At 18.2% G+C, this 17,690-nt stretch overlaps 1 protein-coding gene across 1 annotated transcript, besides 3 other annotated features; it reads left to right on the top strand.

Moving 5' to 3' along the window:
* Positions 1 to 292: 292 nt before the first annotated feature.
* Positions 293 to 448: a sequence feature (nonsense mutation produce stop codon;~variable surface protein).
* A 286-nt stretch (positions 449 to 734) lies between these two features.
* Positions 735 to 1,319: a sequence feature (nonsense mutation produce stop codon;~variable surface protein).
* Positions 1,320 to 1,448: 129 nt separating this feature from the next.
* Positions 1,449 to 1,463: a sequence feature (nonsense mutation produce stop codon;~variable surface protein).
* An 11,132-nt stretch (positions 1,464 to 12,595) lies between these two features.
* PGO_000735 (variable surface protein) lies at positions 12,596 to 13,790 on the top strand (the record flags this gene model as incomplete). The annotated part of the gene is made up of 3 exons (XM_028690826.1): positions 12,596 to 12,625; positions 12,765 to 13,529; positions 13,701 to 13,790. 3 exons carry the CDS (start codon positions 12,596 to 12,598, stop codon positions 13,788 to 13,790), a joined length of 885 nt encoding a protein of 294 aa, XP_028546627.1.
* Between the last annotated feature and the right edge of the window lie 3,900 nt (positions 13,791 to 17,690).

The raw sequence follows: 17,690 nt of genomic DNA on the forward strand, positions 1-17,690 counted from the left end.
TGTTAATAAGGAGTACAATCTATTAAATCAGGATCCTTATGAAATTTAATCATTGTAATTTTACACATTATCTATGCACAAGGAACTTCTTATTTAAGTGATATTATCCTATTTATTCTGAAATGTGCTCTTTATGTTTACAAAATTATATACTTTTTTGGTTTTTTATAAGAATTATTTTATTTCTATGTGAATATATTATGAACAAACATTCGTCATATAATAATATTAAAATACCCCTTATGTATTTTTAATAAAACGTTTTCATCTAAATATGTATTTATTTGTAATATTAGGACGAATAATGTAACATATTATAACTGTTGTTTGTTAAGGTAGATATGATTTTTTCAGACCCTTGCAATATATTAAATTCGTTACCTATATTATTGTATAAACCTCTATTCCTTAATATTAAACGCCGTAAATCAGTACTAAATGTTGTAAACTAAATGATATATATATAAATTTATATATTAAAACATATAATTTTTTTTTGTTATACAAAATATATTTTTTTAATTCTATCTTAAAGAACTTTTTTGTAGTGGAAATATATATAAATATTAATCTGATTAACCTTAAAAATTATATATAGTATAATTGTTGCTAATAAGGTCAGAATAAGTGTAGTTAGAAATACTTTTCTAATGTTGTAGGTTTTTGCTGAATGTATAATTTTTTTTTTGAATTTCTGAGTTCGATAATATTTCTGGTAAATTAATTTCACAAACATAGGGTAAATTTAAAATATTAAATTTAACTCTAATGTTTTTTAAGGCATTACAAAAATTGGTTTCTCTATTGAACTTACATTCATCTATTTGGTTCATATATATATCAGCACATTTCTTGGTACATGCGCACCTATCTTTATTACAGTATGTAACATCCCATTTTATATCATAAAGTATAGAATTCATATCATATACATACTTCAGTTTATCCAATACACTATCCTTAATAACTTCTTAAGAATTAATATATATAGGCCGGACATATTCCTGAAATTTCTTTAGAATTGAATCATAAATTTCTTTTGTATACTTACTATCACCAAATTTTTTATTTTCATGATATATCCAATAATACAAGTATTTACAAAATATTTCCTCAGATATATTATCGGTTGTAGTATTAATATAATTTAAATATAACATAGCTTGTGTACACATTTTATAATTCTGTAATTCTACTTCATCTTCTGAATACGTTTTCTCCATTTCCATACAATAACCTTTAATCTCATTTGGGATGTCAGAATTTTTATACTTTTCTATTATTTTATTACATTCATGAAATTCATCCACAAATTTATACTAAAATAAGAAAAAATAATATTAAACTTAAAATTTTATTAAATTGAACAATATTTTATAACATATATGAAAATTATAGCGTAGAAATATTACAGAGATTTAATTTTTATTTTAATAATTCAAACCTACTATATTTTCCTCCATTGGGGATGAAATTATAATATATTAGTAGTTGAAATAAAAAAAATGATGAAATATATGAATATAAAATTGTGATTCTTAGATATAAAGGAACTATGAAAAAAATTATTTCATATATATTTATAAAGCTATATAATTGAAAAGAAAACGATATAAAACAAAAGTAGTAATTTTTAGAACAAATAAAATATAATAATTATATTTTGCAACACATAATATTTATTTCTATATATTTTAACAATAAAATAAGACACATAAATATATTATGAGATAAATGACAATAACTCTATAAAATAAATAAATTATAGCATATCATATTTTATAAAAATAATTTATTTTCACTAACTTAGCAGTTATATAAAAACATATAATACAAATATTAATTATCATCATGGAATAAATATAAACTCTTTACTATTCTATTTTAATTCATATATAATAATATATATAATTAATCGTGAATAAAATATACTATATAATTAAATATTATTTATTATTTAGATTTAAACATTTTCTTTTTTTATATATAGTATAATAAAAGAACATTTATGTATAATATCATAATTTAGAATATTTTCATATAAATTCAACCCAATATATATATATGAAATAATATTTTATAATGCATAATGCATATTTATGATATACTATATAAAACATTATAAATATATATATTTATAGTACTTTTATATACTGAAAGAGTATTTATAATATAATAATGGATCGTATTAAAAGAATTGTGAAATGTTATTCCTACATTCATATACATGCAATATAATATATCATTAAGATTTATACACTTTACTAATGATATTCGCATATTTACTACATTTTATTATTTATTATGGGAATATATATAACAAATTAATAAAATATAATCTTCTTATGACTTAAACTATGAGTTTTAGATCATATTTTAATTTATTTATTATTGGAGCGTGGATATATAAAATATATATTACTTTTTACAACAGATACTATATATTAGGGCTATCATTTAGTTTTTCATCTCAGAATCATTATGATTATTTTTCTTTAGATAAAAATTCAAAAATTTCAAATGTTAAATAATATGAAACATAATACATGGATTATGTTTCATAAACAACTGTAGTTATTTAATATATATTATGCTTATTTGGTAACTACAGTAATCACGCTAAGTTGAAAAAATTATTTTTCTTATTCTGTTTTGAATTATATAATTATTATATATTACATAACTGAATTAATGTAATAACATTTCTTGTAAATGAAAAAAATATTTTATACAAATTCTGCTTTATGTTTTTCAAAAACAATTTGTTTTTTTATGATTTCAGTAAAGAATAAATGACTTTATATAACATATTTTTTAGTTATGATATATGATAAGTAAAAAGAGTTATTTAGAATTATATAAACAATTATTTATTCGTGCTTATGTTTTTTTAAATTATAACGAAAAGGTATTTCAATTTTTCTGAAATGGTATCTTAAAATTTCCACATCACAGTAAATGAAATACTTTGACTAATAAAATTTTTTATTCTGATAATAATCATTAATATTATGAATTCATTAAATTGGTGAATATAAAGGAATAGAATTAATTTATGTTATAGAATCATAGTACAGTTTATACTTCATTATATTCATTAATTTGATATAGGGTTAAGCCAAATTTAATAAACATAAAAAAATTAAATGAATCATATTATTTCGTTTACAATAAAAATTAATTAATATTATATAATATGAAGAAAAAAAAGCACATTGAGTTTTATTATCTATGTAAAATGTATTATAAAGAACAACTATAAAATTGACATGAATCTGGTGAATATTTATGCAGATTTCTTTTTATTTATTTATTTTTAATTCTATTATATAAAAAAAATTATTTTTCTCATTTTATATAATTATATAAAATTATTTGGACGTATATGCATGTTTTTTAGGTTTAGTTTTATATAATTATGTAATCTAAGGGTATTCTTTCACATATTGCATAGGGTCTTAAATATTCTGAATATACAAATAGTTAAAATAGTTTCTATCTCACATATCATTCTTATGTTATATTGCCTGAATTCCCGTCTCACTTATTTTAAAGAAAATAAACCCATCTAATTAACAAAATGCATAATTATACAAATTTATTCATACATTATATATGAACTGAATTAATCAGGTCTTATAAATGATAACAAATTATTTGGATATGTATTTTCCATATAAAAAACTTATTTATAATGTGTTAGGTATATTATATACATATATTTTATTATTATTATACAATATATATAATAAAATTCACTATATTATATTAAATTCATGGATTTTGGTCGATGTATTTAAGGGATTTTAAGTATAATTATTAATGTGGAAAAGCCAGGAAAATTATTAGTCCTTTTTATTAACATAAAAATAGTTATATAATTGTTGCAAAATATTATAGTTACCATAAATAATATAAATATTAAATGTACAAATTATATTATTTATTTATATTTATGTGTTTAATATGAAATATAAAATAATATCTTAAATATATATTACGCTATAATAATAAATTTATAAAAAGGTTCTTATTATACATGCTAGTAAATGAATATTTATTTTTTATTCGATATTTCCATAAAAATAATATAGAATAATAAAAGTTTCTTTAGAGAGTAAAGGAGATGTTATCATATGTTCAATAAAAAATCAAAGAGAATAAACACTAGCATAAATTGAAACGAATATATTTTTCATTATTAAAATGTTTATATCTCAATTATCGTTAGTATATATTCGTACTTACTTTTATATATTTACATGTCGCGTTATGCCTTTTATAATATATTTATTTTATTAAAAAATAAAATTTCTCATATTTTACATAATACAATATATGGAAAGTATATTTAAATAATGGAACTCTTTATGCTCTGAACAACATGTATTTATGAATTCTTATATTATGTTGAGGATATTTATATTTAACAGAACGTTGGATATAATTCATCCTTTTATTATATTAATTTATTATTATGCAGTATATATTTAAAACTACAATATATTAAATAAATTAATGATACATATTAATAAACTAAGGATTCACCTATAGAATCAACAAACATAACGTTTAATTAGAGTGTAACATAGAAATTTTATACTTATAAGAATATATTCCTTACTTTGTGAATATGTATAAAAAACTTTGCAAATGATATAACAGGAACATAGCAAAATTTTTATTTAAATATTGTAACAAGTATTATTATGTTATATGCACATCATTTAAAATATTTTTGTTTTACCAAATATAAAAGATAATAAACCAAATTACATATAAAACATTTATTTGTATATTATCCTTAAAATAGTTTTAAATTTATGTATTTTTATTATATTTATTATTAAAAAAAAAAATACTTTCCACCATGTATATCTTTATAAATATTTCTTATTATAAAAATAAATTAGAAATAAATACATGGACTCTTTTTCTTATACGAGTTCTATGCGATTAAATATAACCACTAAGGTGTTTAAAAATTAAAATATATTGATACTATTATTTTAAATAATTCATATTATGCACGTATAATAATCTATTATTATCTATTCGGATTTAAAGAAAATTTTAATGGTTATCGATTCCTTAACTTGAAAATCTGTGTTTCAAAGAAGATGTTAATATTATTTATTTATTACATAATATATTTATATATAATTAAATTAGAAAAAGAAAATTTTAATATGAAGAAATAACCTTGAATAATATAGCAATGTAACAAATGTATAGAGTGATAGATTACTACTAAGAATATGGTGAATATATTTACATATACTGAGAGTATATAAAAATATAATGGAAAAAATTGAGTACACGAAATATACAAATGAAATCATTATGAGCTATGATTAATATATATTAATAAAGTATATAAATGGTATATATATTGTGATGAGTTAAAAATAATAGTACTGAACTATCACTTTTAAAAAAATTTTAATATTAATATATTTTTTTAATATTTACTGAAATTAGCTCCGTTGAATACATTTTTATATTTTTTATTTTTATATAATTATATGTATCTAGAGGATTATGTTTTTTCTATTTTTTAAGACATTGTAATATTTACTTATATATATATAACATGAAATTTTTATGATCTTTATGTATAATCATTACATATATTATAAAAAGAACAATATTTCTAATAACACTGTTATACAAGATATACCACTTGAATATTATTTTCTAATATATTAAAATAGATAAATATATTTTCATTTATTTTTGGAATTATATGTGATACTAATGATTATTTAAATGTGCATTGAGATCTTAATATATTTGGATTGAGCAAAACGTATTTAAAAATTACAACAAAAATTATATGTTACATAAGAGTTATTATATTATATAGATTTAAATCTAAAAAAATAATGTTCATACAATAAGAAATGTATATTTTAAATACAAATAATATTTTTAATCCCTAGAATCTTCATATATGCTAAAGAATGTGTATGAATAAAACATTAATTTTTAATGAATATATTAATATAACTCTATTACCATTGTTATTTATTGTGTTTATTAATATTGTGTAAGAGTTATTATACATTTATTTTTTATAATATTTACTATGTATGATTTGCATTAGTCTTTATTATTATTTAATCTATAAATTATTCTGAGGTATTTATCTATTATATCATATGTAAAATCTTTGTTATTTTTTCATGAATTAAAACATTTTAATTATGACATAATATAAGTTAATAAGAAATTTATGTATATCATTATATTCTCTTTCAATAATTATGCAAAATACATCTTTTTAAATTACATTTTCTAGAAATTCATTAATTAAATTAATTATACTGTTTTATGTATGTTCATATGTATTTTTTATAATAAATATTAGGTTAATATATATATATATTTATATTTATTTATTATTATTATTTTTTATATATATAGTTTCAGTTATTTTTTCAATTATAAATGAATATTACGTATTCTATTTTATAAATTGTGTGTATAAATTTAACAAATGCATTAAAATTAGGTATACTTATTTTAATATAAATATATATCTAATAATTACTAAGATATTATTATAGATTATCAATTTTTTATATGATCTAATACTACATAATAATTAGAAATATAAAAAAATTAATGACTTATTTTTCATATAAATTAGAATAATTATAGTGTACATTACATAGTTTTATCATGATATTAGTGTCTTCATGTTGTAAAAATACTATTTTTTTTTTATATTTGCTAATGATATGCACCTCATTAAAATATATGTATTAAAAAAAATATTTTGCTTTAGAATATGTTAGTGTATATATACTATTAACAGGATTAATATAGTATAATATAAGATATTAGACTGTTCTTATGAATTATATAATTGTATGTCGCATCAGACGAATTTTTTTAATTCATGATATAATTATTTGCATTTTTCATCATCTTTCAAATCTTACTTTCCCTAAATTTAAAAATGATTCATAACTGGTATACATATATTAAAGACGGAATACAACATTCTTATAGATAAAGCTTTAATATAACTAAAAAGAATTAATTGTAATGTATAATATAAATCACAATACTATATACATTTAATTATTAAATATATTTTAAACTTATACAAATTAAAGAAAATTCATATTATTGTAAAATTTAAAAAAACATATGCTTCTGCTGATCCGTATAAAAAATTAAAAGATTTAGATGAATTTCTAACTCTATGTAAATCATTTAGTATTTCATCATATACTTTTTTATACCTTATTAATAAATATCTAAAACGGATGTTTAGTTCTTTTGATAAAATTTTTAAATACTCTTTATATATTTCATTGCAAGGTATAGCACAACGACGAGATTGCTTAATACTTTACATTTAATATGTTTTTTTAGTGGCTCAACATTACCTTATACTCTATTCAGACATTTCCTTATATGAAATGGCTTATCATGAACATATTGAAACTCTATGAATTGCTTCACACAAACTCCAGAAGCATAAATTTTTTAATGTTTGTGTTTTTTTTTTTTTTTCATTTTTTCATAGAATCCTTTTGGTTTGCTCAAATACTGTGATATGATTTCACTAGATTTTTGAGCTTGTAAAACAAATAAGTGCAACCTGCCTTTACGTTGAATTTTAAATCGAATTCATTATTTTTTACATGAGTTAAATACATTAAAAAGTATCTGTAATAATTTTTAAATTCAAATATATAAAGATAAAGAAGAATTATGAATTAATTTGTTACAATAGGAATTGCGTGAACCTGAAAATTTAGGCAGAAACTATTAAAATCGACATAGATGATATACCATATTAAGGTCAAATGTACATATTGAGAATATCCTCGAAAAAAATATATATAAAAAAAAAGTTATGTTACATGAAAAAATATTTTATTTAATTTAAAAAAAAATACATTTTTTTGTTTCTATTTATAATGTCATTTATTAGTTGTGTAATATAATTTATAATTCTAGAATTCAGGGAAACATTCTTTTAAACAGATAAATTTCCCCATCTACATTTAAATTATTTGACTAGAGAAACATATATATGTTTTTGAATAAAATCATTCAGATGGTTTAGGTCATGGGGCTAAGTTTCACAAATGTTTCTTCTGTTATAATGTTTATTATTATTTTTATAAATTTTTGAATTTTTATTTTTTATTTGATATTCTAAATATATATATTTAATAAGGATACTATCTTATTATAAAAAATCATAGGGAGCATGCATATTGTAATTCTTATTTATGTTAATTATATAATGACTGGGAACAATATATACAAAAAACATTTTCTTTTATATTGAATTTAATATTAGTGCATGATAGAATATTATTTAGTAAAATAAATATCTATATAAATATATTTATATATTTTACTCATATATCAATTTTTGTAGAATCATTGTAGTAAAAAGTATTATATTACATAATATTTGAATTTATATCATTTTACGTACATATATAGCACAATTACTATAATATGAGATATATAAAATATTTATACATATATAATTTTTTCATTTTTTATGAATTTTAATTATATTATGATGAGTTTTGTTGAAGAATAAATTAAATTTAATGATATACGCACGTTATTGCATATTGATCATTAAGTAGTATGCTAAAGTTGGACCATTCATAGGTATAAATTTTAATTAAACTCATTTATATTATTAATATAAATAGGCATATATGTAATTTATTTATAATAAGTTAATTTTTTTTTTATTGTCCTTAAACCCGGATGTAGGAATATTTATATAATTTTGGAAATATATTCACATAGAATAATTCTTAATAACACATAAATTTTTTTTTTTTATTTGTTTATAATTTTTTTAAATAGATATTTCTTCTTTTATTATTGAATAAAAGAACGTGAAAACATTATTAGAATGTTAATATTAATCATAATGCCATAATAAATATAGTTATAATCCATTTAAAAAAAATCGTAAGATATTTAATGGAGGAAAAGAATAATAGATAATATATAGAACATGTAAATCATTACATAATAATAAATATCATGATGAATTCTATATTAAAAAAAGAAAGAATAAAATAAATAAAGCACACTAGATTATGTATATTGTAATAAAGCGTTTATGTAAAACTGTATAAATATTAATATTTTTTTATATTTCTTAGGAAAATCTATAATTATAATAATATTTATGTTGTATAGTTTTTGTGACGATTTAATTATTACATAATATAAAATGAAAACATTCTACATGATAATACTTGACACTTGTATTAGTTATCATTTTGTAAATTAAGATGTTTTAAAAGTACATACAGATTTCAATAAAAATAAAAACCCTTCTTCTTTGTGTATGTTCACAATTTCATGTTGATATAAGAATAATAAAAAATTTAATAATTATAAATTCAGTAGGGTCCTATATATTGTGGTACGCGAAAACATAATGTTTACGTGAGATAGTTAATAAAAAAATATAAAATTTACAAAAATTGGATCTACTTCCAATGTTCAGGTACTATTATATGATTAACTGAGACCATATATGAATTTTAATATTGAATAACAAATAATTTTTTTATAATCATTGATACCACCAATGCTCATATATTATGTAAGAATGTTTTTATTGCATGTGTTTAATAACATAACCTATATTATTAATAGAGAGAAAAAATATTAATATTATAGTAATTTTTATAAAATATAATCATAAAATATTTTTATTTTGTTCTTAAATAAACGTAAGTATTGAAAAATTCAATATTCATATTCTGATCAAAGTCTAATTCTAGTATTATGTAAAAAACTATGATATTTATATTATTCGGATAACGAAATAACAAAAATTATATTAAAAAACAACTTTTCACAAAGAACAGGAAGCATTATGTATTATTAACGGAAACTGAGGTATAAATATAAATAAACTATTAAATTGATTATAAAAAAGCATACATATTATCATTAATTATATAATTAAATAAGTATACAAAAATCACTTATGCCTTCTCAATATTTATATTAATTGAATTAGAACATATAATGCAGATTTAATCTCCTGGAAATGCATATGAAATGTAAATTTCTGGCATAAAATCATGAAAATTTAAATATTATAAAAAACTTTAAATAAATGTTAAATTAAAATATGTTAAAGGATACTAAGAAAAAAAAATGTTACATATGTTATATATTAATGCATTACCACACAAATAAAAATAATATAGATAATATATTTATGAAGATGCAGCATTATTTATTATTTTCTATTTTATATTTTCCTTATATTTATGAAATATAAACTATGATATATTGAATATATAACACTAAAAATGCATATATATTATATATTTGGATTATAAAACTCTAAAACTAAAAATCTTACCTATGTTTACTTTTTGATAAAGTAAATATTTTAAACAGTATTACGTTCATTTTTGATTAGTTTAAATTGTTATACTGTTGTTATATATTAAAAAAAAGAAAGCAAATAAAGTCTTTTTCATATTAAGTAAATTATTATTTCTTTGTTAATCTTACATTATGAATTATAATAAGGAATATAGCGGAAACTATCATACAATTTGATTAATCCCACAGGTATTCTCAATAATATGACATATTTATTTATATTACGTAAAACATAAATGTATATATAATTTTGAAAAAAATATTATATAAAAGTGTAATATTTGTTATAAAAAAATCAAAATATATATACTTATATATTTCATTTATTATTGTGCTGTGTTTTATATATATATGTGTTTTATATTTTTAATATATTGAGATTATATATAATTTTGGTACATTTTTAATTTTTTTTTTTTTTTTTGGAAGTATCCTTCCCTAGAAATACATTATTTTACATAATATATAATGTTTATTTTTTATCCTTTGTCTTTATATGTGCCTTATATTGAAAAAATTTTATTTATGTATATTTTTATATAATAGAAATTAGTTATTCTATACAACAATTTATTAATCCGTATATTATGAAGTTTATGATTATATCAAATTTACGACAGGAATAAACATTATTATAATACAAAATTTATTTCTTTATTCATAGAATTATAATGTACAATATTTTTATGATACACAAGGAAATGCGTAATATATCATATAATTAACCCTATTATAATTCATACACTTATTATACTATGAAGTGGTATATTATGTAAATAATAATTTTATAAATTTTCATTCACATAAAATATATAATGTATAAAGGGTGCTCCATTTCATATTAACAAAAGTAAGCATTTCTTAATATTTTAAAAATTTTCTAAGAAAAAAAACTATTATTTCAAAAAAAGAACTTTTTATAAAATTGAAAAATAAATTATTTTGAATGAACATATAATATATTTATTAAATATGTAGTTAGATTATGGATTCCTGTTTTTTTATAATAAATCAAGAAAAATAAGAAATTCATAAAATTAAATATAATTTAGGTTATGTGTACCTAGAGGGAATGGAATATAGTAGATAACCTTATAATTTTTTGTACCGTATTATTTATACTGTAAGTATTATTTTAATTGATATTTGAATAATCTCATTTTAGAAAACACATATATATAATTTTAATTATTACAATGAGCAAAAATAGGAATAAAAAATAAATATAAAAAAAGCTATAAAGAATAATTTTATTTTGAATAATATCTTATTAAAAAAATAAATTTATTATATTTTAAAAATAACACTTTATAAAAATTAGGCTATTCATTTTGTTACCATTTTAAAGCATTTGATAAAATAAATGTTACTGTATTATAAGTATAAAATCTTTGAGCTTATATTATATGTAATCACTATTTTAATATTATTTATACATATGTTAAAGATGATATATTAATAATAATGAAATATGTGCGTATGAAAAAGATAAACTATGTTTCTTAAATAAATGAGTTAAAAATAAATTAATATATATTTAAACCATTGTTTTATATTGAATCTTATGCCCACATAGATTTTATACATTATTGAATCCATGTACATATTATATATCAAGATTAAATATAATTTACTTAGGGTGGGATAAGGCACATCATTATATATAGAATATCTTTAACATAATAATTTTTAGGTGTTCTTATATGTTATCGTTATTAAATAAATGTTTATAATATATTAATATATCAAAATTTAAAGAGCAATTGAAATATGATATAAATATGTTAGCTTGTATTTACCAATTATATGTGTACGCAAAAAATTTTATTTCTAAGAGGCAATGATTATTTATTAAAATTATTTTAAATATATTAAAGTATTACAATATAGTGATTATTACGTTCCATTATTGCATAATTCATATTATAACAGCTGAATGTTTTTAATATGTACTCTTATAATAATGTGTATATATCACTAATGATACATAAATATTATATTAGTTTAATCTATAGTAAGACAAAAAGAAAAGAATAAAAATTAATATCCTCTGTAAAATTTATAAATTATGAGCATTATAGCACATGAAACTAATATAATATGTTTTGAAATACATATAGTATATAAAATTATTTAATAAAAGAATACGCAAATCACATTTGTTAATTATTATAGCAAAAATATAATGAATGTCGTTCATTCCACGAATAACAACGTATGATTCTGCTTTCTATATAATTTTTACTTATATCACGACATTTTAAAAAAAACGTAAATTGAGATAACTATTCAATAAATTTTTTCATAAAAATATAGCGTAAAGTTTTTTGTAATTTTTATACATTCATTTTGAGTTTGATTTTAAGGATATATTTCCTCAAAGTCATTATGATTTTAATGGGATTGAATGGAGGAGAGAATTCAGGAGACCATGGCTTACACGTTGTTCAGCAGTTTGTAATGATTTTATGAATAGAATAAATGTTTCTATTGATGTTTCAGTTGTCTTTAATACGTCTTGTTATAGAATATGTATGTATTTAAAATTTATAGAAGGCATAGCACCTGGAAGAGAAAATTATTCAGTAAGTAGTTGTAAATATTTCTATTACAAATTAAAGGAGCTAATGAAAAATTATGCAGGTGACTGCAAAACAACAAAGGAATGTTATACAAAAATGAGGGAAAAAAGAGGTAATGTAGATAGAATGGATGTACCTGATATATGTGTAAAGCACCTTAAGGGCATTGATGATATTGATGATATATATGATAAATTTCAATATTTACAGAAACTATATCATATAGAAGACGAATTTAAAAAAACATGGGTGAGCTGTGATATTGCTAATAATCTTGTTAATAAATATATAACCCATTCAGCAATAAGTAAAAGTATGAACAATAACAAAAGTTTTATGGAAGAGCTAGATAAAGTTAATGTTAAGTACAATGAATATCGTAAGGTAAAATCTGAATGTTTTCCTTCACCGAAACACTCATATTCCTCTTTAGAACCAGGTGCAGATACAGTTACTGGTATGTTCGTTTTAAATACAGCTATTTTAATAATTATTTTCATTTTTTTTAAGGTTAAATATAATTTTAATTTAGTAAATGTATATTGAATTGAAATTTATATTACACAATATGATATGTAGTTTATATCAAATCAATGATCTACATTCTAATATAAAATATTGTTTTTTTATTTTCAGTATACAAGTTATGGTTCATTTTTATAACCAATTGTACTAAATTTAGGGTGGAGGATGAATAAAAAAAATAAGCATTATTCAAATATAAAGGATACATTTCATAGGACATATACAAATAGAAATAACAGAAACTATAGAATAGCTTATTATTCAGAAGACTAGAAAAAATAAGAGTATAATATTTAATCAATAAATAAATAAAAACCTGTTTTTTGAAAAACAATATAATTATATATATATTTGGATAATATATAAAATATTTACTAGGAAAACCGAATTAAACATAATAATAAAATCATAAATATAGCTCAAGAAACTGTATTATAATTAATTCAATATATATAATAAGAATTTTTAAACATTGTCCTATACAAAAAATTAATATAGCTACTATCAAAAAATAAATATTTTAATAACATATAATCATATATTAACATTTGTTTAAGAATATAATTTAGAGAGTTAATTATACAGACATTTGTTTTTCATACATTATGTATGTTCATAAGTTTTATTTTTTTTAACAGTTTTTTACATCTCATTTCCATAAAAATGAAATTCTTCATGAAATATATATAGATAATAAAAGACATATTCATTAATTTAATATAATATAGTACAATATATATAACAGTTACTTAATAATATTTGTTAATATTTTTGGTTACGTATTCAAATATATATATTATGTAACAAATTTTATAAATTTTATTAAAGTGTTAATATATCTAATTAATGATTAATATAAAATAAATGCATTATTTAAATATTATGAACCAAACTGAGAAGAATTATTTATATATAAATTCAAATAATTTCTATGCATATACATGGAATTTTTTAATATTAATAAAATTAAAATATGCACATGTAAATAAAGAAAAAACTGAAAAAATCGTATTTTTCATGTAATACCATAAATTATATATATAGTAATATTAATAGAATTCTATTATTATATTCATATATGAAATAATTCCAAAATTCTTATATATTTATATTATATAATCATTGTATTGCTTAAATATAATTTTTATAATTATGATATTTAGATAAATATATATATGCACATATATAAAATTTAGGAGCATATTTTCAAAGATCCCTGTATTATTCTTTGCTATAAATGTATCATAAACATATAATATTATAATACATAAGCATAGATAAAAATATAAAGATAAAAATTCATGCTATAAGAAAAACTTAGAAACAGGGTAAATAATTTACTAAACAATAATCATCATAATAGTAGATTTAAAATATAGTCTATATGAAACGTGTTTTTTTTTTACAATACATAATATAGTGTGATATATAAATATGAATTACACTTATAAGTATTAAAATTGTTACATTATTAGAATGCAATTCTTATAATTTTATCATTAAATTATATTTAAATCAATTCAGTAATATAAGTATGTTTACATCTATATAATGAATTATAAAATATAAACATCATACTATATATATGCATGATTTATAAAAATTCTAATTTGTTTAAGAATCATACTGTAGAATACAATCTCTTCTATTATATTTTCATGATTATACATTATTTTTATTCTTTCATATACATAACATGTCATAAAATTTTCAGTAATATATATTGCATGCATCCTTTTTTTGTATAATACATGTATAAATATTAATTGTAACAAAAATTTTTAGAACCACATAAATATTACAATTACAAGGCTCTATTTATATTTATAACTGAATTATGAATTTTTTGAAGGATACATATTAAATTGTTTTTTTGTTTTTATTTTTCTTAGGAATATATTAATATTTAACAATATAAATAAATACTTTAACTACAGTTGTACTATATTTCATGAATCACATTAGTTAAAAAAAAAGAACAGAACCGAGGAACACTTTTTAAATGACATTGTAGACAGTAGCATGATTATAAAATTTTTAAATTTCTCTTATTACACTTGAATAATTATTAAATACATAAAATATATTTCATAATAAATTTATATATATTTTTACCTTATTATTATGAGAATAAACAATGTATACATAACAATATATTATAATAATTCGGGATGACTATTTATAAATAATATATTAAAGAAGGTTTTATTATATTTACAAAGAATAATACGTATTTGTTCTATTTTTACTTAATTCTAACTATATTATTGAGGAATACTACAAATTAAGAATGGTCTCTTTATCATATATAATCATTAAATAATAAAAGTAAATATATATATTCTTATAATAACTGATTCAAATTTTTTTAAGCAAATAACATATAAATAAATATATTTATTATAAAACTTTATAATGTAGAGTTCATTAATAAAACTGTAAAATTGTGATCTGTATATCTTTATCAAGATAGTAATTGCTTCTTATTCAAAAGAATATTGTAATTTATTAATTTGTAACTATTTCATCTACATGCCTGTACACATCTATAAACATATATCTTGATAATAAGTAAATGATATAATATAGGTAAACAAGAAATAACCTTATACCTTATGGGTAGCTAATGTAGGTATTTTACATTATATGAATAAATATATAATTGCCTAATTACTGCAATAATCTAATAGAAATATTATTATAATATTATAATATGCATGTAAAGATTAATGGTTATATATGTATCAATATAGTATTAATATAAAAAAAATGTTAAAAAGAAATCCTTGATAAATGTGAAAAATAATAATTTTTTTAATAATAAATATATATGTGTTTTTATTCTTTACATAGTGTTCAGAGTATATAAAACAAAAAAGTGAAATAAAAAAAGAAAACGTCAAATTAACATAACACATTATAAGAATAAATCTTGTTTATACGATAAAAGAAACATATTTATATAATTTATATCATACTAAAAACACAGTATATTTAAAAAAAAAATACAGTAATAAATTTTTATGTAATTTATAAGGATATTGTTATTGTTCATTTCATATTATTGTTTGATTACACTATACATATGTATGAAGTTTATATATATTTTCTTATATAATTTAATTTATTCGTTTTTATATTATAAGTGTTATATGAAACATTTTTTTTTATATAAATTCTATTTTCCTGTATCTGCACGAATTATTAACTTTTAAGCGTATGTCACAATTGAAAGATTATTGTGCAATATATTCTTATTATTATATATTAATGTGATTCTGTATTAACAAAAAATTTTGAACATATTTTAACAGTATTATTAATTCTAACAATAAACATACTATTATATTAAATATAATAAAGCGATATAGTGTAAATTAGGAACAATTATAAACACTTAAGGAATCAAAATATATTTTGGCAATAAATTATACACTGATTTATTAAGCATGTCAAAATTAGATTAATAAGAAATAATAAATTATGTTCAATTTTATATGATATGAAGGAAAATAATTATATAAAATAATTTCTATACATACCTTAAAATTAATAAATATAAGATTTATTAAAAAATATATATAGATATATGAATCCATATTTAGTTAAAAAGAATTGAATTCATTATGTTAAAGATTTATTTGCGAAATATTTATATAATATATTTTTAATTATATATACATAATTAAGGAAATATATAATATAATATATAACATAATTCATTAAAAAAACAGAGAAAGGAGGTATAATAATTCTTATATTATTTCTCTTAAATATATACTCAATTTAAATTAAATTATATATATCAATTTACTTTTTAAACTCAATATCTTCCATTAGAAGTATAGTGTAGGTATAATTTTATTTGATAAAATAATTAAAAAAAAATAAAATAAATAAATATATAATTAAAAAAAACTTGTGGGAGAAAAATATTTCTTGTGTACTCAGAATTAAAGCCATATTAGATATTTTATATTATATAATTAATGTACTATGTCTTTTTAAATTATTATACTTTTGTGAGATTATATTTTATGACGTATAAAAAAATATATTAGAACCAAACGCGAAAAGCAAATATAAAAAAATCTATTGTTTATAATACATTTATATATATGTAGAAAATATATTATAATATTTTATCAAAAAAAAAAATTATTATAAAATAAA

This window comes from Plasmodium gonderi (assembly GCF_002157705.1).
Source record: "Plasmodium gonderi DNA, contig: Pgo-contig_63, whole genome shotgun sequence".
Lineage (NCBI taxonomy): Eukaryota > Apicomplexa > Aconoidasida > Haemosporida > Plasmodiidae > Plasmodium > Plasmodium gonderi.